The sequence below is a fragment of the Oncorhynchus nerka genome, linkage group LG7, assembly GCF_034236695.1.
Source record: "Oncorhynchus nerka isolate Pitt River linkage group LG7, Oner_Uvic_2.0, whole genome shotgun sequence".
NCBI lineage: Eukaryota > Metazoa > Chordata > Actinopteri > Salmoniformes > Salmonidae > Oncorhynchus > Oncorhynchus nerka.
In genome coordinates, this window is record NC_088402.1 from 60,256,483 (window position 1) to 60,284,248 (window position 27,766).

Consider the following 27,766-nt stretch of genomic DNA (forward strand, 5'->3'; position numbering starts at 1 on the left):
CTGACCAGACAGTGCTGTTTCATTGTAGCCACAAGATGGGAGTATTTGCCCAAACTGCAAAAATGTATATATACTACTGCTGAATCCATGCAGAATAACTGAATCACACAGAAGAACTGTCATGCATTCTGTCATGACTTGTAGGCCTACTGTCTCTTGTTTTGAATCAGAAAGGGTAGAAAACCATAGCAAGGATAGAAATTGAACATCTTTGTCCCCTTTGGTGCCAACATGCAAGCGTCATTGCATGAGGCATGTCTTTTACACTTATGACGTAATCTGGTCCACATAATGTCAAATGAACATGAATAGCAGGAGTTCTTAAGTAAGTGGTTCATCACAGAGTCAGTCAGTCGGTCTGTCACTTCAGCCAGGACGCCCGCTCAGACATCGTGAGGCCAAGTCAGTCACAGAGCCTAAAGGAATCAATAATCAACAAGGAAAATGCAGGGGCCTCCATTGGTTTCTATGTAACGCCGTGGGCAGATTCGGGAAGGGACGGGCACGCTTCGCTTGCCACACGTACCGCCCCTGTTGCCGCAAGAGTTTTAAAGGCTTTTTATAAACTACAGTTTCGCCTGCGTTTGCAGCTCCCTCTTCAAGTGTTGCTAACAGCGCACTTTGAAGATGAACACCCACAAGGACGTCAAAGAAAAGTTAGGCAATAATATTAGCTAGGCATATGTGCATTTCTGTATAACCTGAAAATGCATGAATATTTCATTTCAGTTGTGGAACTAAGATACATTTGTTTATAATCATACTACTCCATTCTGAAAATGTCTGAATACATTTAGAAGATTGAGGGAAGTGGTCCAGAGGAGTCCCCTGAGATGTCCGGGTACCATTTTTAAACAGAGCCAAATAGAGAGATGGATGCATCTCAAATTGTACCCTATTCTCTGTCTAGTGCTCTACTTTTGACCAGAGCCCTATGTCAGAAGTAGTGTACTACAAATGGAATAGGGTGTCATTTGGGATATATGCACAGATAGATGTAGAATAGATGTAGCCTAGATAGACATTATGACCACTGACACTCAACAACCAAATCTCAATGGTTAACTGAGTCGTGCTGTAGCCCACAGGGACTCGTCTCTAACACCACCACCAGAGGAAGATCTCATCTCCTGCTCCCCAATGAGGAAGGAGGGGACCATGAAGCGTCCTTTCACTTTGTTCAATAAACTGTAATTTCCTTTTAAATGTTGTATTTCTTTAACCAGACAAGTCAGTTAAGAACAAATTCTTATTTAAAGTGACGGCCTACCCCGGGCAAAGATTTGCCAATTTTGCGCCACCTTATGGGACTCCATAAGATATATGTAAATCAAACTGCAAATGCATGGTGTTGTCTTAAATACAAGGAGTGAAGTGTTTTCAATTTTACTCCATGGTCTGGGTTAGTTGTAACAGTGCTTTGGGTGAATTGTAACAGATTGAAAAAGTGCATGAATCATGACATGCAACTAATTATTGAATGCCTTTATTGAGACCATGAGTGCAACATTGCCATGTTCAACGTTTTGTTTGGCAGAAATAATAATAAATATAAATAATAAAATGTTTATTATTTTACCCTCCGCTAAATGGTCTTTCTCAACCAAACAACAACTAGGCTAAACTAAACACCTGAACGTTTGTGGTGTGTGTGTGTGTGTGTGTGTGTGTGTGTGTGTGTGTGTGTGTGTGTGTGTGTGTGTGTGTGTGTGTGTGTGTGTGTGTGTGTGTGTGTGTGTGTTCTATGCTCTTCTTCCAGTGCCTGCTTGATGGGTGTATTCGTCAAAATCACAGCTTTTCTCCTCTTCCTACCCCTTTTCCTGGGCCCTGATTTTGTCCGTACATCAACTGGGTTGAAATTAGAAGAGTAATCAGGTGTTTCCCATCGACAACCTGATACATGTAGAAAGGTGCCCTGTGAAGTGGCTGGAGGAGTGGCCTGGAAGGCAGCTGGAGGAGTGGCCTGGAAGGCAGTTGGAGAGATGGTCTGGAAGGCAGCTTGAGGTGGCCTGGAAGGCAGTTGGAGAGATGGCCTGGAATGCAGCTTGAGGTGGCCTGGAAGGCAGTTGGGGAGATGGCCTGGAAGGCAGCTTGAGGTGGCCTGGGAGGTAGTTGGAGAGGTGGCCTGGAAGGCAGCTGGACAGGTGGGCTAGAAGGCAGCTGGAGAGAGGGCCTGGGAGGCAGCTGGAGAGGTGGGCTGGACAGTATTGGGCACAGTGGCCTGAGAGGTGGCTGAAGAGGTGACCTGGGAGGCAGCTGGCAAAGCCATTGTGTCAGCTGGAGCTGGATGATCAGTGACAAGTGAGGGTGCAAAGTCACATTCCTGAAATGTATCAAGGTTGTATGGCCAAATGCCAGTGAACCTGAACCCAGCCTGTATATTGGTGGGTGTTGTGGCACCTGGAAGTCCTGGAATGTCATATATGGTCATGGCCTTTCTGGAGTTCACCCTCATCCAGGCATCACTGGCAGAGTTCATCATTTTTTTCAATGGCCCGTACACACTCCTGTCCAGGGGCTGGAGCTTGTGTGAACGGTGTTGGGGGAAAGAAAGCAAGACTATGCCAGAGCGCCTACAGAAGTCAATGGAGTTGATTGACAGGTGTGAGCTGTGGTTGTCAAGGTGAAGGACCTCCTTCCTTTCCAGGCTGACCTTGGTATGTTTTGCGTGTTCAAGGAAAATGAAGAATTAATCTTCCTGCATCCAGCCAGATCCATTTCCACTTCCAACACAACCAATTGGTTCATTCCATACAAAGTGGCCTTTTGCGTAGGAAAACAAAAGTTGGGGGGGATTGAGTTTCCTATTGCATTTATAGCACATGCCATTGACACTAGTGTACCCCTTTCTGCTGAGGTGATTGCTCCAAACGGTTTGGTATCACGTTTCGCATCCACTTTATCAGATGTTTGCATTTTGGTTATTCCTGTCTCATCAACATTCTATATGTCATTGCCATCAAAGCTGTAGTTATTTATCACCTCTCCTAGTTTGCTGAAAAACTCTTCCACATGTTCTGTTTAAACGTGTGCCCCGTGTCCAACTAGTTGCTTCAGAGTAGGGTGCCGCTTTATGTAAGACGACAACCAGTCTGAACCAAATTTCCTGGACCTGTAACAACATCATAAAATATGTTCAATACTTACCCCAATTAATACTTTACATTAATAATTTACATAGGTACTACCTCCCTTGACTGTAATTGCCACCAACATTAACCGCTAACTCTGCAATGACTTACTCCTCCCTGTCATGTGCTTACCTCATGGGGAGACAATCCATAATATAAATCAGCTGCCCTCAAGACATACTCTGACAACTTCTACTCCTGCTCATCCATGAAGAGCCCGTTTCCACGGTAGCCTTCATGAGGAAGCTCTCTAGACCCCTTCTCCAGTAGCTTTTTCTCTCTTTGCAGAATCTGTACAGTGTCCCAGTTAAAGTCGAAAGTTTACACACACTTAGGTTGAAGTCATTAAAACTCATTTTTCAACCACTCCACAAATGTCTTGTTAACAAAGTATAGTTTTGGCAAGTCGGTCTGGACATCTACTTTGTGCATGACAAAAGTAATTTTTCCAACAATTGTTTACAGACAGATTATTTCACTTATAACTCACTGTATCACAATTCCAGTGGGTCAGAAGTTTACAAACACTAAGTTGACTGTGCCTTCAAACAGCTTGGAAAATTCCAGGAAATTATGTCATGGCTTTAAAAGCTTCTGATTGGCTAATTGACATAATTTGAGTCAATTGGAGGTGTACCCGTGGAAGTATTTCAAGGCCTACCTTCAAACTCAGTGACTCTTTGCTTGACATCATGGGAAAATCAAAAGAAATCAGCCAAAACCTCGTAAAAAAATTGGAGACCTCCACAAGTCTGGTTCATCCTTGGGAGCAATTTCCAAATGCCTGAAGGTACCACTTTCATCTGTACAAACAATAGTAAGCAAGTATAAACACCATGTTACCACGCAGCCGTCATACCACTCAGGAAGGAGACACTTTCTGTCTCCTAGAGATGAACGTACTTTGGTGCTAAAAGTGCAAATCAATCCCAGAACAACAGCAATGGACCCTGTGAAGATGCTGGAGGTAACAGGTACAAAAGTATTGATTGTACTTTTTGGAGAAATGTCCTCTGGTCTGATGAAACAAAAATAGAACTGTTTGGCCATCATGACCATCGTTATGTTTGGAGGAAAAAGGGGGAGGCTTGCAAGCCGAAGAACACCATCCCAACCATGAAGCACGGTGGTGGTGGCAGCATCATGTTGTGGGGGTGCTTTGCTGCAGGAGGGACTGGTGCACTTCACAAAATAGATGGCATCATGAGGAAGGAACATTTTCACCTTTATTTAACCAGGTAGGCTAGTTGAGAACAAGTTCTCATTTACAACTGCGACCTGGCCATGATAAAGCATAGCAGTGTGAACAGACAACAACACAGAGTTACACATGGAGTAAACAATAAACAAGTCAATAACACAGTAGAAAGAAAAAAAGAGTTTATATACATTGTGTGCAAAAGGCATGAGGAGGTAGGCGGATAATTACAATTTTGCAGATTAACACTGGAGTGATAAATGATCAGATGGTCATGTGCAGGTAGAGACTCTTCAGTATGGGCCATTCTACTGTCAATGTATGTCTATGGAGATTGCATGGCTGTGTTCTCAATGTAATATACCTGTCAGCAACGGGTGTAGCTGAAAAAGTCGAATCCACTAATTTCAAGGGATGTCCACATACTTGTGAATATATAGTGTATATCTCAGTAATCTGACGTCAATACAGTGTGCGTTATCATTCATTCCAACTTAAACATACAGTGTGGGAGCTGCTGACACTGGAGTGAAAGACCTGTGCCGAGAAGGTGACAAGCTCCTAGAGACTGGAGAATTGGGGAGGGCAACTGCTTTTTATACTTATGCCTTCAGGAGCCATTTTGGATCCACCATGGGTCACATGCGAGACCAGGGGGGTCCAGGTTAGCTAGGGTGATCTCCATTCTGGAGACCTGTCTCGATGGTCATGGGGAGAACCAGGCCTCAATGGAGGGCCTCAACAAAGGCCTGGCAGCTGTTTTCCTATCAACGCTGAGCCCCAACAATGTTTGCCTCTTTTTTCAAAATTGAGTCAAAAGTTTTAGTATGTTTGCTCGGCTACCCTCGAAGAAAAGCAAAATCCCCGCTCACAGGGTTCCACTCATGTGGTTTTGGAGCTGACTAGGGCCCTTACCTGCTTGCTCTCAGACCTCCACAGTCCCAAAGGCCCTAGGCTTTATCGCAGGGCTTTCCAAGACAATAAATCGGAGACTGTAAAACTGGCCAATAGCAGACAAGCTCAGCACTTGCCCAAGATAATGAAGACATTCTATGAACAGATGTTGCAAAAACATTCCTTACATACTGCTAAAATTATGTCTGGGGAAAGAGCAAGTGAGGCCGGCGACATCGTGCCAGCAACTGCCTCTGAATTCCTTGAGTTTTTAATGGCTGTTTCCCCAGGGGACACGGAAGTGCAAGAGCTGCAAGCAGCAGACTGATTTTCGTACGACAGGTTCGAAGAGAGTGCAGATGTGTATTCTGTAGCCCTGCAGGATCATTCACAATCATGGCCAAAGTCAGGTACAGGCAAGGTGGCTCAGGGGATGCCAGCAGAAAGAAGAGCCACTCTCTTGACCAGTAGACCAGCAGAACTACCAGAACATAGTACAGGTGCTGCGCGGCTATGCCCATCTTCTCTACGACAACCACAAGGGGGCCTTAGTGTACTTCCAGGCGGTGATCAAGCACAACGCTCTCCACCTGTGTGTGGGCGCTGTGTGGCAGGGGCCTGCGCCTCATTGGGGGCGTGCACTACCTCACAGCCCTGGACTATGTGACAGCGAGTCGGCTGCAGCCCCAAGACACGGCACTGACCGTACGATGCCTGGTTCCCTGGAACTGCTGTGGGCTGATGTTGGAGCAGGTCAGGGTCATGCTGGATGAGTGGACTGGAGATCACAGCTCCAGCCTCAGCCCCCTGGAACACCAAGAGCACCAGAAGAGTGAGCCGCTACAGCCCATTTGTTAGAGCATTTGTTTCTGTATGTTACACACATAGAGCACTTTATTGTAAAATATCTCATAAAATAGGCTGCACCGTGAATTAGCTATAGCCTAACCTACGAGGACAGAATTCTCTTTTATAATCGTTCTTAAACTCAGTTTTGTATCAATTTGATGCGTATTTTCAATTAGACTTGGATTTTATTTTATTCGTGACTTTCAGTAAAGTTTTTCAATTCATGAATGTCATTTCAGTATCAGTTGATATCCTGATTGAATCATGGCTGTGTCTCTCTATGTGTGCCGACGCTCCTCAGATCCTGGTGACCGATGCACTGTACCAGCTTGGCCGGGTGGAGGAGGCCTATCGTCTGCTACTGGCCATCGGGCCAACCACCCCATGAGCACCCATCCTGGCCCGCCTCGCCCTGCTATAACTGCACCATGGCTCCCTCTATGATGACAACGCCGTCACCAAAGACATCCTGTCGCTCAAAGACAAGACCAGGAAACTGGTTTGTGATTGGCTGCAGAAAGGGCACATTTTGATGTTGTTTGATAAGAATGACCTACCGTGGCTTCTATAAGATGCCGTTGGAACACTTGTTAGGAGAAGATACGAAAGCATTATGACAACAAAAATACCTTTCATACTGATAGTCAGCTATTATGCATCAGCTACACACAGTTGACCTGGCCCTATGCAACATGTATTCAATAGATTTAAATGTTTATCAATTCACACCTGACAAGTGTTGTTTCAGCTGTCCAGAATGGAAAATGTTGAAATCTTTGACTACTTCGCCCCAAATGTGCCATGATAAACTAATAAGCTAATAACTGTTATCAACTCTGTGCTCAGGACCTTTCTATTCTGTTCTCTCTCCGGCTGCTGAAGAAGCTGATCCAGTGTGGTGATACAAGCTGCTTGCACCCTCTGCTGGCCTTGGTGTCTCCCAAGGACTGGCTGCTGCTGCAGGGCCACTGCACATGAGACGAGAGCGCACTGAGGGAACCCGTGGCCTATCTGTTCATCGCCATCATGGCCTCTGTTGACCATGACCATGTACAGGCCCTCTGTGGACGAGGCTTCACCTACCTCATACTAAACCAGCAGAAGGTACTAGGACCCAAAAATGGGAGATTGTTGTCTGACTGTACACGCAGTGCTAATACGAACATAGAATTAGAATCAGAATGACAGCAATTGGTTTAAGGCTGCTATATCCACATAGACAGCTTCTCATTGACACATGATCTTGATGGGTCAAATTGAGGTCATGATAGGGGCGGCACCAAATGTTTGATGTATTATAATAATTTATCATAATATGTTGTATTAATAAAAGGGGAGGGGCTATGGGACCCCTCCTCCACCACATTTATAGGGTCCTAGACTACAGATTAACAATATATATATTCATTGTAAAGTTTTAGAATTGTTCCACAGTCTTTTCTAAGTCTCTGCCTCATAAAGAAAATGGTCTGTGAGAAAGCATTTCAAAGAGAAACATAACGCCCTGCGGGGGAGTAGAAGAGATAAGAGGCTAGTCAGACATACCTCTATAAATCAACTTGGGGGAGTAGACATTTACTGCTGAGGCCTTAGAAAACACTGGAACTATTGTATATTTTGCAAGGTTGTATAGCTGCATGGGCTTGGTCTGAGGAGTAGCAGGTAATGACGTATGCAGTGACATCACAGGGGGTTGACTACAAGCAGGATAAAAGCAACTTGGACTTTTCCTATGGGGCAGAACTCATGAGAGACATCAGTTATATGTGTGATGTTTGATCTTTAACTTCTGTCTACAGCTGTATTTTGATAAAAAATGGTTATGATTTATAAGTGCACATTTTGAGTGTTCCTTATTTGTTAAGTAAATAAAACGGAGCACAGAAATACGGAACCAACAATCTCAACATGATTGTAAACATGTCTTTGGTTTCCAAGAATGTACTCAGGATATACATTTACATTACATTTAAGTCATTTAGCAGACGCTCTTATCCAGAGCGACTTACAAATTGGTGCATTCACCTTAAGACATCCAGTGGAACAGCCACTTTACAATAGTGCATCTAAATCTTTTAAGGGGGGGGAGGGTGAGAAGGATTACTTTATCCTATCCTAGGTATTCCTGAAAGAGGTGGGGTTTCAGGTGTCTCCGGAAGGTGGTGATTGACTCCGCTGTCCTGGCGTCGTGAGGGAGTTTGTTCCACCATTGGGGGGCCAGAGCAGCGAACAGTTTTGACTGGGCTGCGCGGGAACTGTACTTCCTCAGTGGTAGGGAGGCGAGCAGGCCAGAGGTGGATGAACGCAGTGCCCTTGTTTGGGTGTAGGGCCTGATCAGAGCCTGGAGGTACTGAGGTGCCGTTCCCCTCACAGCTCCGTAGGCAAGCACCATGGTCTTGTAGCGGATGCGAGCTTCAACTGGAAGCCAGTGGAGAGAGCGGAGGAGCGGGGTGACGTGAGAGAACTTGGGAAGGTTGAACACCAGACGGGCTGCGGCGTTCTGGATGAGTTGTAGGGGTTTTATGGCACAGGCAGGGAGCCCAGCTGTACTGTCCGAGCATCAAATAAGCGCCAACGCCATCACCAAAGACATCCTGTCGCTCAAAGACAAGACCAGGGAACTGGTCTGTGATTGGCTGCAGCAATACTGCAGGACCTATCTGACGGAGATCCTGGCGACTAAGGCCGCCACCTGCCAGGAAGAAGAGCTCCGAGAGGCCTGTCATGACGGGCCTTTTCGGGTCAGGTTACCGTGGACCATAATCCTACAGAGATATCTCTCACACCCACCAGCGGGGGAGAGATCGAGAGGTATGGAGGTGGGGAGTTTTATGACAACTCCCGCTCATTGTAAATCTTAAGGCAGCAGACAACATCCCTTTTGTCCTGTCAGTATGGAGGGAGGGAATGTATGATGGACCTATGGAGAACCTACCTCTGAACAGTAACATGCAATAAATGGACTTTGGGATCATATGTTTCGTCAGCCAAAATGGTAGTAGTGACGATAGATGGAATATGAAAATGAATGTCGTTTTTGTTATGTTATTAAAAGTTAAATGACGACGTTATAACGAAAACATTGTAACTTGAAGAGTTTTCACAAGATATGCCTGATGTTTGCATATTGTACGTCGTGTGGAAAATGTCCAGATCAAAGATCATGTTTTTGTAAAGATGAAATGTAAAGTTAGTTGTCTAAATTGGATCTGAGTAAAATCCAGACCTTGCCTCGTAACTAGTTACGCCCAGAGAACTTGCCCTAAAGGCAGAAACGCCCATTTCTGACCCAAGGGTATAAAACATGTGAGTTAAGAAGTAACATCAGACTAAGTGACCACGAGCTGCAGCCAAGGTTCGAATGAGTTGTAAACCCAAAATTCAACACGAGGTTGAAGAAGACAAAGGAACCTTTTTATAATCTATGCTACGGATGAGTAGCTGTGTCTAAGAGGGTGAATTCAAGCAGGACCACCCGGTTACCACTCTCCAAGGAATCATACACTGCTTTCATTCCCACGCTGGAACCATCTACACGGCTGATTAGCTGTCCTCCGAAGAACCCTTTTCAGAGCAAAGGTGAGGAAACAGACCCCTAAGAGAAAGGACACTGACATCGTGAGGACAAACAGAGAGTTACACCCGTTAACCGAAGACGTGCCGTCATCAGAGAAGTCGGAACCGAGTCCACGAAGAGAAACCCCATCGGAGACCTTCAACACGTAATTACATCATTGTATTCTGACCCATAAGAGCGGAAGTTCGGGGCAAGGTTAGGGTTAAAATAAGCATAGTTAACAAATGTACCCAAGTGTGTTTTTCTCTCGTGCACTCTCTCCCTTTCTCCCTCTTTCGAAATCCCCATTTTGTGTAACACATGCCATATTGTGTTGGCCCGCTAGGGGCCTGTTTCATTGTACTATGTTCTAATCAATAGCCTCAACTGTGTGTTTGTGTATGTATATCTTATGTTATAATTTTAGCTTGTTAGTAAATAAATAATCAACTCAATTGGTGTGGTACGGACTTATTTAGTGAGACTCAGGTTTGTGCAGATTCCCGGATTAAGCGACGTTCAGAATGAGACTGTAGAGGAAATTAATAAATTAGTGACAGTTGTAAAATCGATATTCTGATATTCTTTGAGTTAATTTGGGAAATAGAAACTCAATAAAGCCCAAACTTTCCCATGGTGCCCCAGGTTAATGAGTTAATAATTACCTGATTCATTTAATCACGTAATTATAAACCGTTAATCATTCGATGAGCAGCAGTTGCCACATTAATCAATACAACGTTACGACAGGCCTTTCTAATTGGAGGAGCCCTGATGAGGACAGACTGCCGAGACTCCAGATGGCATTGCCTCTATGTGGATATACTACTGACCAAAGGTGAGATCATTGGCACTTGGCCAAAGGATGCTCCCTTATCTATCATCAGCGGATACTCTTTTTTGATTAATTTGCCATATTCCCTAGACCATATGCCCTATGATTACACCTTAAACCTGTCAAGTTATCTCAGATCTCCAGAAGTGCATAGGGCTCAGGTTTTATGGGTCGATTTGGGATTGGGCCTTTGTCCTGTTCTGCTCTGCAGATGACACAGTACGGGCACCACTATCTAAACAGATTAACCTTTATGAAGGTTTTGTTCAAAACGTCTGCTGGACTGTGCACAGTTAGTACATGCAACTGTTTTGTAATATCTACCTCTGTGAACCAGGTGAGATGAAAGCAGCAAGAGCTCACCTGACTCAGGTGTTTAGCCAGGAACCCCGGGAGGCTGCAGCTCAGGCCAGGATAGACGTGGTGGAGTCCTGGCAACAGAAGTACCGCAGGGCAGCTGGCAGGCTGGCCGAAAAAGAACCCTCCACTTTCGACTTCCTGCTGAGCCTCATTCCCCCGAGTCACAGGAAACGCATGGCACAAGTAAGACCAAATACATGACAACTATTTAACTAGTTACAAGACGAAACATGTAAGGACAAACAACAAGGACAACTAACACCTACCGACCAATCAGATTGCTTGGTCTGAACTAAACGTTTTATAATCACCTTTTTCATCTCACGCAAGACAAAGTAATCAACTCTTATTACAAGACAAAACAATAAACTCTTATTGCAAGACAAAGTAATCAACTCTTATTACAAGACAAAACAATAAACTCTTATGACAAGACAAAACAATAAACTCTTATTACAAGACAAAGTAATCAACTCTTATTACAAGACATGGTAATAAACTCTTATTGCAAGACAAAGCAATCAACTCTTACTACAAGAAAACACAATTAACTCTTATTACGAGACAAAACAGTCAACTCTCATCATAATACGTACTAAAACAACTGTCTGTGTTACTGTAGGCAGCAGCCCAGGAAGCAGGGAGTGCCCTTGCTCTCAACCACAGTACCTGTGTCAAAGGGCCTCTTGCTTCACCCAGCTTGAATTGCATGAACAGGCCATGGCTGACCTGGATTGGGTCATCCAGAGCCACGGGGGCCCCTCCGACGCTGCTTGCCGAGCCTCAGAGGAGCCGCAAATCTGGATCGAGGACCTGTGCCAGCGAGGCCGCAGCCTGGTGCTGTGCTCCTGTGAGGGGCCTGCCCCCGATGACTTCACCCGGGCCCTGGCACTCCATCGTTGCAAGGCCATGCAGTGTGTGGAGGCCGGGCTTGTGACTTTCAATGTGGCACCGTCATAGGATGCCACCTTTTCAACAAGTCAGTTCTTCAAATTTCTGCCCTGCTCGAGCTGCCCCGGTCAACTGTAAGTGCTGTTATTGTGAATTTCGAAACGTCTAGGTGCAACTACGGCTCAGCCGTGAAGGCCACACAAGCTCAAGTACCGCCAAGTATTGAGGCGCTTCTTCGGTTGCAACATTCACAACCGAGTTCCAAACTGCCTCTGGAAGCAAAGTCAGCACAAGAACAGTTTTTTGGGAGCTTCATGAAATTGATTTCCATGGCCGAGCAGCCTCACACAAGCCTAAGATCACCATGCGCAATGCCAAGCGTCGGATGGAGTGCTCCAAAGCTCGCCGCTATTGGACTCTGGAGCAATGGGAACGCTTTCTCTGAAGTAATGAATCAAGCTTCACCATCTGACAGTACGACGGACTAATCTGAGTTTGGCGGATGCCAGGAGAACGCTACCTGCCCCAATGCATAGTGCCAACTCTAAAGTTTGGTGGAGGAGGAATAATGGTCTGGGGCTGTTTTTCATGGTTCGGACTAGAACCCTTAGTTCCAGTTAAGGGAAATCTTAATGCTATAACATACAATGACATTCTAGACGATTCTGCGCTTCCAACTTTGTGGCAACAGTTTGGGGAAGGCCCTATCCTGTTTCAGCATGACAATGCCCCCATGCACAAAGCGAGGTCCATATGTGACTATTCTGTTACTTATATTGTTCCTGGTATTTAATAGAAAATTACGTGGAAACAATGGGTATCCCTTGGTGCTTACAAAGAACAATACTTCAACACAATATTGATACCTGGTACCATATATTACCATGTGGTGCTTGTTTGAAAGAATGCCAAAGGAACAAACAAGTAACATAAATTATTGCTGTGCAATTACATTTAGCTATTTTACTACATAACTAGTAAGATGGTAAACTATTTTCAAAAGATGCAACTACACACACTTTTTGTTTTATTTCAATTTATTTTTTTGTATTTTTGAATTCCTGTGTAATAAACCAAATCGCTTCTACAGCAGTATTTTTATTTTTACATTCAATTTGTTACATTCAAGTTGAATAGTGATTCTATTTCATATTTTCAGTTTCAATGACATTTCAGTGAGACAACTCATGATTGTGGTCTTTCACTATTACGGGTGACCAAAGCACAAGACAATTGATACAGAAATCTATACAATCCAAAATATCACTTTGAGATTAAATTGTTATTTTAGAAAGTGCCCATGTGCAGGTTTTACGTTTTAAGTCACTATGTGAAAGGGGCACACATTTTAGTTCACGGAATTATGAATGTAATCTTAAATATTTTGGGGATAGCAAGTTACTTTAGAAACAATAAACACAGAAAATAAATACTGAATGAGATAAGATTAAAATGTGTAGTCTACATAATATGTACGTTGTTTGAATGAAACCTGGTATGAAATAAGAGCAATGATGTGATGATAATGATGTATAATGAATGGAGTTTTGTACTATGCAGACACAGTGATGTATTGAGGCTCCATGTTGCCAAAGTAGGATTTCTCCCACTCACTCATCAGGTCAAAGTGCAGTGGGCGATCACAGAAGGTGCAGGAGACAGTCGCCGGCCCGTTCAGAAGGAGCCCCGTTTCTTGCCACACCTCCACGAGCCTCTCTGTCAATCAAAGTGAAATGGGTCAAACACAAAGAAACTTGAGTCATGGCTAACACAGCTAGTAGTATTGGCTGTAGTATCTTATTTTAAGATTATACAGAGGTTATTCAGGAATCACATTTTTATGAATACACTGAGGAAGGATACTATTGGTAGTTGAAGTTTTCTTTCTCCGGACCCCCTGATGTGTCGAATATGACCATTGACCATTAATGGGTTGAACACCACTGGATGTATTCACAGAGTCTCAGAGCTGATTTAGGATCAGTTTAGCCTTTTAGATCATAACGTATATGATTATACAGACAGGGGGGGAACTGATCCTAGATCATCACTCCTACTCGGAGATGCTTGAACACAGGCCAGTTCTACGGGAAACCCTGTCAGAGCAGTAGCAGCAGGTGGCTTGGTCACTCACCCACAAAGTACTCCATCATTGCAGGGTTGTGGTGAGGGGAGGGAGCCAGACGCAGCAGCTCCTCGCCTCGGGCTACTGTCGGGTAATTGATGGCCTGGACGTAGATGTTGTGTCGCTCCAGCAAGATGTCACACACCTTGGAGTTGAGCTCCGCATTACCAACCTGAGAGATGACAATGCATGCACACACACACAAATACAGTCTATCATCTCGATAATGAACTTAGTGTGCTGTGCTCAAACAGGTTCAAAGTACATCCTTGCATCACTGTCATGTACAGAATGATCCGCCTGAATGCCAGTCTGTTTCTGCTCTCTTGCCAACTCCTTATGGAATACAATAAGAGTTTGCAAGAGAGCATACAGTAAACAGACTGGCACTCAGGCTACAGAGGTAGTTTGAGTGGTCAAATATTTTGATAATAGATTACATGTTGTTTCTGGGGTAGGTATACCAGTAAGTCTTATACCTGTGAAATAACAAAGCTGGTATGATACAGTACCTCTTGCACACAGTAGTAATGACTAGGGCCCTTTTCTCCACTACCTGGCCTACTATGACATCTTCGACCTACAACTATACTCAAGGTGTCACTGCAGGCTTTTTCAGGCACTTCCACAACCTTCTTACTCATTAGATAATTAACACATCAGACAATTAAGTCAGAAAATTAATCTCTAGAGATTTTATATCCCTTTAGTCATGGAAATGACCCAGTTAAATGAGAGGTGCACAGACAGTCCACATGCTTAGAAGCTTAATTTGTGGCAACTAGATCCTTATTTGAGATGATTCAACTATCAAGATGTGATGATAAAAATAAAAATAAAGTTTAACAGGTGTCAGTAGAAGGAACTATCTATGTCTTGGTGCAGGAGGACAAAACTACCAGAGAAACAAGAAGCTGAGAAAAGGGCAGGGCCCTAGTAATGACACAGTAACTCTCATAACTGGAGTGACATAGCTAGGGTATCCACTGCCCTTAACGCTGTAGTAGCAATAGAACATGGACTACAGTACCCATAATTCTCTGCTCAACATATCCAATCGTCTTCGTCCTGTCTCCTTATCATCGCAAATTATGTAGTAGCAGTGTAAATCTCTTACAGTACCTTTATTGGGATGATGTGGCTGGGGCAGTTGACCACAGGCAGTCCCTTCTCCAGGAGCAGCTGTCTCATGTGTTTGACATTCCTCTGGTGGGCCCTGCGCAGCGCCTGGCCCTCGGAGCTCTTCAGGACTCTCACAGACTCCAGGGCCCCAGCCAGCACCATGGGGGGCAGCGAAGTAGTGAAGATGAAACCTGCAGCGAAGGAACGCACCGTGTCCACCAGGGAAGCGCTACTGGCAATGTAGCCCCCCACGCAGCCAAAGGCTTTACCTGCAGCAATGGCGAAGAAGAAGAAGAAGAAGGAGTAACAGAAAAAGAAGAAACAGAAGAAACAGAAGAAGAAGAAATAATTATCAAATGGAATGATTTGTATACAGTGCCAGTCATAAGTTTGGACACACCTACTCACACCTACTCTACTCTTTTACTATTTTCTACATTGTAGAATAATAGTGAATACATTACATCAACACCATGAAATAACACATATGGAATCATGTAGTAACCGAAAAGTGTTAAACAAATCAAAATATATTTTATATTTGAGATTCTTCAAAGTAGCCACCCTTTGCCCTGATGACAGCTTTGCACACTCTTGGCATTCTCTCAACCAGCTTCATGAGGTAGTCACTTGGAATGCATTTGAGCCTAGGTGTGTCCACACTTTTCACTGGTACTGTATATACAATAAAATGCATATACAATATCTATAACTTATAGATATATTATAACAAACACACCTCAAATCACAATGAACCATTATGCTTATTGGAGTTAGTGTACACTATTACTGGATGGAGCGATGGAGTATTCCTAGTTCAAATAGTGTTGATCAAGTTTGAATGTGACCCCAATGTGACCTAGCTAGATTGACAACCACATACTCTGAAATAAGTAGGGCTAAGACTAGATTTACTTAATACCACCTTGTCATCTAAGGTTGCCTTTATAAGCGCTGATCTGAAGTAACATTGAGTTCTAACTTCAAATGGTGACGGTTAGGATTGAAAGAAGGTAAGCTGACCTTAGATCTGTGCATAAGATGCAACTTTTCACAGAAACTGCTCCTAGAGAGGCTTATCAGTATGACCAGACTGGGTGTGTGGGAGCACTTCCACAGCTGATATGTATATCCCCTGGCCTGCAGCCTCTGCCGTTCCCTCCGTTAGCCAACACCAGAGCATGATGAAAGTTGTTACTGCGATGTCAGCGATATAAATGTCAGTTTGTGCCTGATGACAGCAGGTAGCCTAGTGGTTAGAGCGTTGGGCTAGTAATTGAAAGGTTGCTGGATCAAATCTTTGAGCTGACAAGGTAAAAATCTGTTGTTCTGCCCCTGAACAAGGCAGTAACCCACTGTTCCCCGGTAGGCTGTCATTGTAAATAAGAATTTGTTCTTAACTGACTTGCCTAGTTAAATAAAGGTTGAATTAAAAATGTATTTAATAAATGACCGGCATTAATTGGTTAAATGGGACCTCTTCCAGGGGAGACTCACTTGGCTCAATCAAATCTATCTCTGCTGTGAGGGGCATTTTCCTAGCTCTGAGACAAGCTAAGACAGACAGAGACGAAATGGTTATAGCCATGATGGAACCTGCTTCACTGCAAGTGTGTATAATTAAATTAATTCATAAACACATATTACTACTTCAGTTTGTGGTAGCAAATTAGATCCTTGAAATAAAACAAATGAAATAAGTGAGAATCAACTGGTGTCCCTCGTTGGCCTAGTCAAGAACTGTCCTTGTTACAGCAGACACATCTGTTAATTTTAATTATTTACATTTTATTAAACCATTGATATATTAATCTCTTTTTTTTAAGTGAGACATGGGCAAGAGGAAGCACCAATAAATAGTACAGAATAAAATGCAATACAACATGGTACAAAATACACTTATAAAAACAACAACAAATCCATAAAACATAGACACTCTTATCAAACCTGTTTATTTCTTACCCAAGGTTCCAGAGACAATGTCAATCTTGTGCATGATGTTGTCTCTCTCTCCCACACCGGCCCCATGGGCTCCATACAGGCCCACAGCATGGACCTCATCAACAAACGTCAAGGCCCCATAGCGATGGGCCACATCACATAGCTCCTCCAGGGGACATATAGCACCTGAGAGCGAGTGAGATGAAATAGGATGTACGACCTTTTACTGAAAATAACTGAGAGACCGTGGATATTATTACTGAGGCACTAAGCAATACAGAATGATGAAATGTGTAGCACTCAAAATCAACACTGACGGGGATATTATGTTTTTAGAACTTAGTATATTAATATGAGAGGACGTAACATAAAATATTAGCAACAAATAAATAATACTGCTTGCTTATCACATATTAAACCACCACAAACCCCTAGCAAAATATATATTATGAAAGACAACCAAAGAATAACTAACATGCAACCTGACTGTGTAGCCCGTTTCGTGACATTTACCATCCATGGAGTGCACGGTCTCAAAGGCCACGATTTTGGGTGTCTTGGGGTCGGAGCCACTCAGCAGTTCCTCCAGGTGTTGGCTGTCATTATGGCGGAAGATGAAGCGCTTGGCGCCGCTGTTCCTTATGCCCTGGATCATTGAAGCGTGGTTCCCCATGTCAGAGTATATCTCACAGCCTGTATTTCAAAGCAGAGAGCCCACAAGGCAGAATGAGCTTCTAACTCTATGTCTTTCAGAAGTGATAGAGTGTGTGCGTTATAGTACAAAGAACGTGTTTTGGAATATAGATTGGTGCCACTAATGTAACCACATTGCCCTTGAAAGCAATGCTGAAGTTCTGATTAGAATGAAATGCTATAAGTATTGACTATTCTTCTCATTGCTACCTCTCATCTAGCCTGGTCCCAGATCTGTTTTGCTATCTTGTCAACTCCTATGGTCAATGTCACAAGTTAGCAAGATAGCACAAACAGATCCTGGATCATGCTACCTCTCATCCTCTGTCAATGTTTGACATTCAGCTGGGAGACCCGGGAGGGCCCTGGGTTTAGGCTAACCTGGCAGCATTTTGGCCAGGGTAAAGAGGGTGGAGTCGTTGGCCACGAAGCAGGATGAGAAGACCAAAGCTCCGTCTTTCTGGTGGAGCTGGGACAGTTCTTTCTCCAGCAGCACATGGAAGTTACTGGTGCCAGAGATGTTCCTGGTACCTCCGGCACCTGCGCCATGCCTCTTCAGGGCATCCCTGAGATAATACAAGAAGAATCATAATCAAACATCACATCTTACCTCAGCTCCAACACATCAAAGAAGGTATGTTTTGAATATTTTGTTTTCTTCCCCATAACAATTATAAGGACAAATTGGTTTTAATTGTATAAATATAACAAATACCAAATAGCAGCTGGTACAATTATCATCAGAAAATGCAGTTCATGTGTAGTTAGCATTAAAACTTGGTGACAAATAGCAGCAGATACAATTTCGTAATACATTTATATTTTCAGAGTTTTTTAGATAAACTAGTACAATTATTATTTTTATCGCCCCCCCCCACACTTTCTTTATATGAAACAAGGATACTTGCTGGGTCTCAGGATGCCCGAACACCTTTTAAACGCTTTTTCCAATAAAGGACAGTAAAGGAAACCATACTTTTAGGAATATGGGAGCACGATTCTGTTTTTTCTAACTGTAAAAAATCTGCAACTTGTTTTAACGACAATTGAAACGTGGAAGGGTTTTAATTTTTCCCACACACAAGACTACATTTCTTTGCAAAGTATGATATGTCTTGTCTGAGTCAAGCTTAATATTTGGCATGTGATTAAGAAGGCTTGGAGATTTTACCAATATCTAAAATAATCTGAGTGGCTGTATGAACAGAGCACCAGAAATCCATTAGCTTATTGCGTTGCCAAAATACCTTTGGTGCAAAAAGGTTCCTTTTCTGGTTTGAGGTGTCTGGGAACATCTGATTTAATTTAATAGGAGTAAAATAAAACATGAAAAATAATGTTGTGTTTGTTTCCTTAATATTCAAACTAGTAAATGGGTAGGGTATCTTATTACAGATCTCAAGCAATACCTCCTCATCAAATTCCCAAATCCTTTGAAGAGGGATAAAGGTGGATTCCCATTGTCTTTTTTTAAATTTATTTGACCTTTATTTAACCAGGCAAGTCAGTTAAGAACAAATTCTTATTTTCAATGACAGCCTAGAAACAGTGGGTTAACTGCCTGTTCAGGGGCAGAATGACAGCTCAGGGGTTTGAACTCGCAACCTTCCTGTTACTAGTCCAACGCTCTAACCACTAGGCTACCCTGCCGCCCCGTCTTGACAATGTACAGTACATCTTAGCAATTATTCCTTTGATAAATATAGATGTGGTTATTAATTCTTCAACTTTTTACAACTGAGATCTCAGCTCTCCTTCTTTGATAATCATAAGGAAAATATTTTGGATTTGAAGACATCTCAAATAATCCGTACCAGGGATGTTGGATTCCTTACAGATTTCAATAAATTACTTCACTGTATTCTAGTCACTATGGAACAGGTCAGCGAAACTCATAAGACCCAGGAAGCACCACCTATAGAGGTCGACCTTTGACATCACATTGGGCAGATCAGGATTACAAGAGATAGACGCAAGTATAGAATACGTGTTTGAGATACCTAAGTACTTTGTACAGTCTGCACACGCCATTCATGTGTTGTACATAGTAAAGGTCTTCTTGTTATCACAAATATGCTGGACCCAATTCACAAACATAAGATTCTTTGGAGGTAAAAGGTAGCTAAATTGAGCTTCAATCTGAACCCATGGTGTCTGTCCAAAGTCCAAGATGTCAAATTGTGAGTTTGGGCTGACCAATAATGAAAACCTTGATTCAATCATTTTTTTAATAAAACAAAAAAAAGAAAATGGTAAATAACAGGTCAACATTTTAAATAAATAATTACAGCTGGAAAGACAATTCAGCTTGATTATGTTTTTCCTTCCAATCATAGTTACTGGGAGACTGGACCAACAAATCAGGTCTTCATTCATTTAGATAATTCTTTAGAACTGGGGTAACATTTATTCCCAAATAGTGGAATCCATTTTGTTTCCAAGAAAAGGGACAGACCAAACTCAACTCATCTGTTAGCTGGCTATTTAGCAAACAGGCATTAGATTTGATAAGATTAGCCTTGTATCCAGAGAATTTACCAAATTAGGCATTAGTATCAACGATATGTGGAAGGAGTTCACTGGATTGACAACATACAATACAATATAATCTGCATATAAAGATAGCTTATGTTCCTGATCTGCAATAAGGGGACCTATGGTACTCTCATTAGAACGTATGGACTCTGCCAGCGGTTCTACGGCCATGGTGAAGAGAAGGGGAGACAGAGGACTGCCTCACCGGGTCCCTCTACTCCGGGGAAATTCTTGTGACCTTAAACCATTGGTAGAGACCATAGCTCTGGAAATGGTATAAATCGCTTTGACCCATTTGATGAAATTAGCAACCATATCAAATTTTTTGCAAAACAGAGAATAGGAAATTCCATTCAACTCTGTTGAACGCCTTCTCAGCATCTAATGACAACAATATAGGAGGAGTCTTATGCTAATTTAAATGGTTGATAACATTAAACAGTCGTCTAACATTGTCCGGTGAATACCAGTTTTTTATAAATCCCATTTGATCGGGGTAAGCGAGGGTAATAGAGCCTCTACCTCTGGCTATCAATTTAGTTATCACTTCGGAATCCAAATTCAACAAACTTATCGGTCTGAAAGAAGAGCATTCTAATGAGCCCTTCCCACTTTTAACCAAGACACTGATAGAAGCTACTGGTATATTCATAGAATAAGGCAAAATTCCCTTAACACAAAAGTAATCTATCATGTAAATATAGGACAGGGTTCTGGCCAGAACTGCTTGTAAAATTCACCTGGGAAGCCGTCTGGGCCTGGGAATTTATTATTAGGCATAGATTTAATTGCTGCAAACACTTCCTCAAGGGTAAAAGGATAATTGAGGAACAGAGGCTCTGGTTAGGATAGTTTTGGGAGAGAACTGCTGTCTAAATATGATTTTAATAAATGAGGTGAATAGTTGGATTGCAAAAATTGGGTCATAGGTGACTGAGTTATTTTGTAAGCTAATAGCATTAATCTTGCGTTCGGATTTTTCCTTTTTCAATTGATAGGCAAGGAGCTTGGTTTATTACCATACTCGTAATGTTTTTGTCTAATGCTGAACATTTTGTCATGAATACAGCGAATTTGTTCAATATTTAGTTTAGCCCTTGCTACGGTCAACTGCTTTGAACTTTATAATATAGTGCTTGAACTTTCTTGAACATTCTAATACAGTATGAACATTGAACTGGTTGGTTTCTAGACAATGTTTTTCTTCTGGGGGTAGCGTAAGAATATAATGTGCAGTATGACGAGCCATACATTTAAGCAGAATACCTCATTGAATATCTAAGGAATTGATTCGGTTGAATTTAGTCTTTGGTCTTTTTGCACTACATCATGGGCTCAATCTATATTTGTCTTTCTGTGATTCCTTGCATCCTATCTCCTCGCCTTCTTCTCAACCATATTGGAAGAGAAGGTTCAAACTCCCTCCCCTTCTCCAATGCACTTTGAGGAGAGAGGATGTGAGGGATCAAGGAAAGATGAATTGAGAAAGAATCTTGATGTCTGGCTTACTGAATTCCGTTGAGGACCCGGGGGTGGCTACCCATGCCCAGGTAGTCGTTACTGCACCAGACAGACACCTGGGAGCCTTCCCGCCCGGCCATGGAGTAGTCTTCTGCAAAGGGAAAGACGTCAGCTCGCCGATTCACTGTCTTAAAGATGCGGTAGGTGTGGTCGTTCTTCTTCTCAGAGATCGTCCTGTCGAAGAAGCCATCGTAGTCGAAACTGGGGCCCACTGTAGGGGTTAAAAGTATAATAGTGTCAGCAAATTATTTTGTGAAAGACTTAAAATGATTCAAGAGACATTCATATAGTTTCTCAAGTTACATGTGATTCTAGATCCAATAACTTGTTTAATATGATGAAGAATGAATCATCATGTATCCATTGAATGAAAAGAAAATTGGGTCCCACTACATACCGGTAGTGATACCTGAATGTGGCAAATTCTTATTTACATTGACGGCCTACCCCAGCCAAACCCAGATGAAACTGGGCCAATTGTACGCCGCCCTATGGGACTCCCAATCACAGCAAGATGTGATACAGCCTGGATTCAAACCAGGGACTGTAGTGACACCTCTTGCACCAAAATGCAGTGCCTTAGACTGCTGCGCCACTCGGGAGCCCATTTACAAATCAACTCAAATTGCTTGTGTTTAAACCTCATTTTGCTGTGCATAATTACTGCATGAGATTACGCGATTGTAAGTAGGCCTATACTTGGTAATCCTTTCCCTTTAAAAGCTGTGCAAACAGATAAGGTGTATGTAATACAACTTGCCAATGCAATAATCATTAAACTGGTATCAAATTACCACTTAATATAACGTGTGACTGAAAACAATTCTGTTATGCACTGTATCATGTCAATATAATTTCTTGTAGAACTACAGTGCAAATTCTCCTCTGATTGAGTCAATGCAAACGAGTCACGCTGGTCTGATTCACCTATATTGTCCTTCAGCAGGTGGGACACTCTGGGGGTTTGGACCTTCGGCATGACGGAGTCCTCGAGTTCCTTCAAAAGAGATCTTTTCATACCTGTGACAGAGAGCAGGGGTATAACAGTCTGTACTACACTGTAAAGTATTTCTCATTTATGCTATGCTCGTCCATTTGTTTCTTTGTCTTCAGTGATGCAGGTTTTGATAGGTTTTTGTGGCAACTGTACATTTTTTCACTGTGTTTAGAACTTGGACTTGTTGTTTGTGTCTACCAAAGTGTGGTTGCTGTGTTTCCACTGGTGTTTGTGTGTCCATTGAGCAAGTTTTGGAAGCTAAACTCCTAGGTATAACAGTAGATTGTCAATTATCATGGTCAAGTCATATTGACAAAGTTATTGTGAAGATGAGGAAGGGTATGTCTGTTATAAAAAATATAATTCTTTTTACACAAAAATCAACTGTACTAGTTGTTCAGGATCTGGTCTTGTCCCATCTTGATTACTGTCCGGTAATAGGGTCAAGTGCAGCATAGAAATATCTATCAAAGCTGCAGCTGGCTCAACACAGAGCAGCACACCTAGTCCTTAACTGCACACACAGAACTAACATCAACAACATGCATGCCAGTCTTTCCTGTTTGAGGGTTGATGAGAGATTTTTATGTTTTTATTTATAATGTTTATTTATCTAGGCAAGTCAGTTAAGAACAAATTCTTATTCTTGTCAAATTCTTATTTACAATGACGGCCTACAGATGAAGTGAGACAGGTTTGGACCAGGTTAGATGAGGTGAGACAGGTTTAGACCAGGTTAGCTGAGGTGAGACAGGTTTAGACCAGGTTAGATCAGTTGAGACAGGTTTAGACCAGGTTAGATGAGGTGAGACAGGTTTAGACCAGGTTGGATGAGGTGAGACAGGTTTAGACCAGGTTAGGTGGGGTGCGACAGGTTTAGACCAGTTTAGGTTAGGTGAGACAGGTTTAGACCAGGTTAGATGAGGTGAGATAGATTTAGACCAGGTTAGGTGAGACAGGCGACCTGGCCAAGATAAAGCATAGCAGAGTGAACAGACAACACAGAGTTACACATGGAGTAAACAATTAACAAGTCAATAACACAGTAGAGAAAAAAAGGGGAGTCTATATACAATGTGTGCAAAAGGCATGAGGAGGTAGGCGAATAATTACAATATTGCAGATTAACACTGGAGTGATAAATGATCAGATGATCATGTACAGGTAGAGATATTTGTGTGCAAAAGAGCAGAAAGGTAAATAAATAAAAACTGTGGGGATGAGGTAGGTGAAAATGGGTGGGCTATTTACCAATAGATTATGTACAGCTGCAGCGATCGGTTAGCTGCTCAGATAGCTGATGTTTGAAGTTGGTGAGGGAGATAAAAGTCTCCAACTTCAGCGATTTTTGCAAATCGTTCCAGTCACAGGCAGCAGAGTACTGGAACGAAAGGCGGCCGAATGAGGTGTTGGCTTTGGGGATGCTCAATGAGATACACCTGCTGGAGCGCGTGCTACGGATGGGTGTTGCCATCGTGACCAGTGAGCTGAGATAAGGCGGAGCTTTGCCTAGCATGGCCTTGTAGATGACCTGGAGCCAGTGGGTCTGGCGACGAATATGTAGCGAGGGCCAGCCGACTAGAGCATACAAGTCGCAGTGGTGGGTAGTATAAGGTGCTTTAGTGACAAAACGGATGGCACTGTGATAAACTGCATCCAGTTTGCTGAGAAGAGTGTTGGAAGCCATTTTGTAGATGACATCGCCGAAGTCGAGGATCGGTAGGATAGTCAGTTTTACTAGGGTAAGCTTGGCAGCGTGAGTGAAGGAGACTTTGTTGCGGAATAGAAAGCCGACTCTTGATTTGATTTTCGATTGGAGATGTTTGATATGGGTCTGGAAGGAGAGTTTGCAGTCTAGCCAGACACCTAGGTACTTATAGGTGTCCACATATTCAAGGTCGGAACCATCCAGTGTGGTGATGCTAGTCGGGCAAGCGGGTGCAGGCAGCGATCGGTTGAAAAGCATGCATTTGGTTTTACTAGCGTTTAAGAGAGGTTTAGACCAGGTTAGATGAGGTGAGATAGATTTAGACCAGGTTAGGTGAGACATGTTTAGACCAGGTTAGATGAGGTGAGATAGACTTAGACGAGGTTAGGTGAGACAGGTTTAGACCAGGTTAGGTGAGGTGAGACAGGTTTAGACCAGGTTAGGTGAGGTGAGACAGGTTTAGACCAGGTTAGGTGAGGTGAAAAAGGTTTAGACCAGGTTAGATGAGGTGAGACAAGAGGTAAGACAGGCCTTGACTATTTGAGACACAACCTTTTGCTTTCAACGTAACTCTTGAAGTATTAATCTGAGTTAACTGCTTTAAATTAACTTCTTTAAAAAACATATCATGGAACGGCAGGGAACGTGAGGGGACACACACACAGACACACTCTAACACACTATTTTATTTTGTTGTTGTATTGTTTGTATTCTTTTTTAGTTGTATTGTTTGTATATCATTGTATTTTAATTGTGTGTGTCTGCCCTTGTCTATCAGTGTATCAGTGTTTTGTTATTTGTCATGTGTTTTTTGTGGACCCCATGAACAGTAGCTGCAGCTTCTGCAAAAGCCAATGAGGATCCAAATAAACAAATAAACTACCATTGTGTTGTCTTTACCTGGGTTAGACTCCGTCGGGACGTCCTCCTGAACCTCAGGACTCGCTCTTACCATGCCAATCTGATTGGAGACAAAGGGACATCCCTTGGACATGGAGACAGCCACCTGGGTTGCTGATTGGGCAAAATGACGCTTTGAGTCCACAATCAGGGGCAGGGTGCCTGCTGACTGGGTAGAATGGATGGTTGTCTTCCTCTCCTTGGGGATTGAGGCACAAACAGTGATCTGGCGGGCGATCATGGGGCATCGGTCGGCCATAGAGAGGAGGGCGGCCCCAGTTTTCAGCAAAACAGGCTTGGGGGCCGACTTCAGGAAGGGGCAGTGGTGAAGGAAAGCGGCCATGGCTCTTGAAGCAGTTTTGAATCTGGATCAACACATGAGACATAGGATATAATACCTTTAAAACATACAATTCTGACACTTTGTTATAGCTGTAGTATCTATGCTAAATGCTATTTACACTAGTTTAGACCTACAGTACTTTTCAACAGGCTTAGGCACGTTTAAAGTCACTGTAGGCTAATGTACAATAGTCCTGAAGTAGCCTATGTAATGCTATTGCCACCATCTTCCAGAATCTTTCATAACCTAACATTTTAAAGGGGAAATTAAAACGAAATATAGGACTGTATACTATGTATACTATGTTCAAGAGAGAGGGGAACACACTTTGAATCAAACTTTCAGCAATATAAGGTTTTAGTGATTTGAAATTGTTTCCGAAATGTGTGAACAGTGTGGCCCATTATTTACGTTTGAAGAAAATAAAGAGAGTTGATGGAATAGGTGCGCCTGCGGGCGCGGCTTATCTTGTCTGTGCAGGCGCGCTTTTCATACTCTGCAAGGTGCTGAAGCAAGATTCCGACAAAAAGACGTCATTGCGCAGGGACTGTGGACGATTATTAGTGAGCATCAGTGTATTTAAAAATCGAATATCATGAGACGACGTGGATGTCTTTTCGTTTTTGATGACAAAACACAGACATATTTGGCCTATACTATTTCTGTCACAGTGACCAAACTAGTTTCTAAATCCTAATTAATAAAAAGTCCAAGCCAGCCATTTCGGATTATAATAATAAGAATAAGAATAATGGTTTCCGTACTCATTGTTTTAATGGTTGTTTTGTTTGGAACTAACCAATCCTTGTCTTGATCGAGCATTTCATGTAAAGAATAGAGGACCCCCTATGGCTACTCAGCTGGTCTGCGGTTAGGGGATAAGAAGACACTTCTCAGGATCTGTAGTTTATTCTTGTGGTATGAGGTTATCTGACCTCCAAGTTAGTCTATCTAGATCCACAGCAGCTGAGCATTATGAGTCCGTTATTCGGTCAAACGTCCCAGGGAACTAAACCATTGACCCTAATGCTTGATGAGTAACGAGCAAACACAGTTTACATTTATTCACATTCAAGTGACACGCTATGTGCATTCCTGTAGTCCATCTATGGTTTTAGGGTTATCTTCTTTATGTATTGTTTATAGCTTTCTTCATATCTTTGTTGTTGTTGTTTTTCTTTTGCAATTAGAGATGATACAATGAGGAGCACGACATACAATGTATTTGGCTGTTATATATTATTTAGATAACAGTCAAAACTCTTATCTTAACATTCCTGAACTTGAAATGTAGGCTAGCTGTCAATGACCATATAGACACACAGCCTGCCTACTTATGGGTTCCTTTAGTGCAACATTGCCTAATTTGCAGTATCATACGCAATAATATAATGCTAGCTAAATTGCATAGGGCCAAACACATAGAAAAATGCTGAACATCTTACCTGTTGACCTGCACTGAGGACGAACTTCAAAACAGTAATAGACAGAGATGCATCTGTCGTCAAAAGTTCGGGGCAGTGACGTTGTCAGCATTATGCAATATTCTTCGAAAATTATTCTTGTTCACACCCATAGGTTGTCACGTAGGGGGCCAGGCTGGGGACTGGGAGCAACCAAGTTGTAAAAAGTCATGATGCATTTGAGGATAGGCTAGCCCAAATGCTTTTTTGTCTAATTGCTGCGGTTTGTGATGTAATTAATAAAAGTGTAATTACTGTTAAATATAGGCATACAAAAACAAACACTTCTGTGCAATTTATATTTAACCTTAACCTTAATATACTGTATGAATAATATACAGCTTCAGACCAGCCTATAGTGGTATGCGAATGTTACATTTGTGTTGAACATTTTGTCATACCAACGACACAAAGTGCTCTATATTTTTCAGCTCCCTCTCTCTCTCTCTCTCTCTCTCTCTCTCTCTATCTATCACTCACACACATCAGTATCATACAATTAAATATAACACTTTTATGTAATTATATAGATGTGTTAATATAATGTATTTCTACGATCATCATAACCAAAAGCTCTCGTTAATTAGACAGGTTGGGTGGCATGGCCTTAAAAACTGTAAACTACACAAGAGCTCGCCGGCAGATGGTGCATTCTACATATATTTTCATCAATAGCAATTCGCTCGTGACAGTGGAAAGGCGGG

At 42.5% G+C, this 27,766-nt stretch overlaps 1 protein-coding gene across 1 annotated transcript; it reads right to left on the reverse strand.

The window, feature by feature from the left end:
* Nucleotides 1–12,796: 12,796 nt before the first annotated feature.
* alas2 (aminolevulinate, delta-, synthase 2) lies at nucleotides 12,797–27,150 on the reverse strand. The gene is made up of 10 exons (XM_029664353.2): nucleotides 27,045–27,150; nucleotides 25,257–25,621; nucleotides 22,579–22,671; nucleotides 21,640–21,862; nucleotides 17,977–18,161; nucleotides 17,416–17,595; nucleotides 16,924–17,088; nucleotides 14,962–15,230; nucleotides 13,849–14,011; nucleotides 12,797–13,430 (listed from the first exon to the last, which is right to left on the reverse strand). Exons 2-10 carry the CDS (start codon nucleotides 25,597–25,599, stop codon nucleotides 13,267–13,269), a joined length of 1,785 nt encoding a protein of 594 aa, XP_029520213.2. The 5' UTR covers nucleotides 25,600–25,621; nucleotides 27,045–27,150; the 3' UTR covers nucleotides 12,797–13,266.
* Between the last annotated feature and the right edge of the window lie 616 nt (nucleotides 27,151–27,766).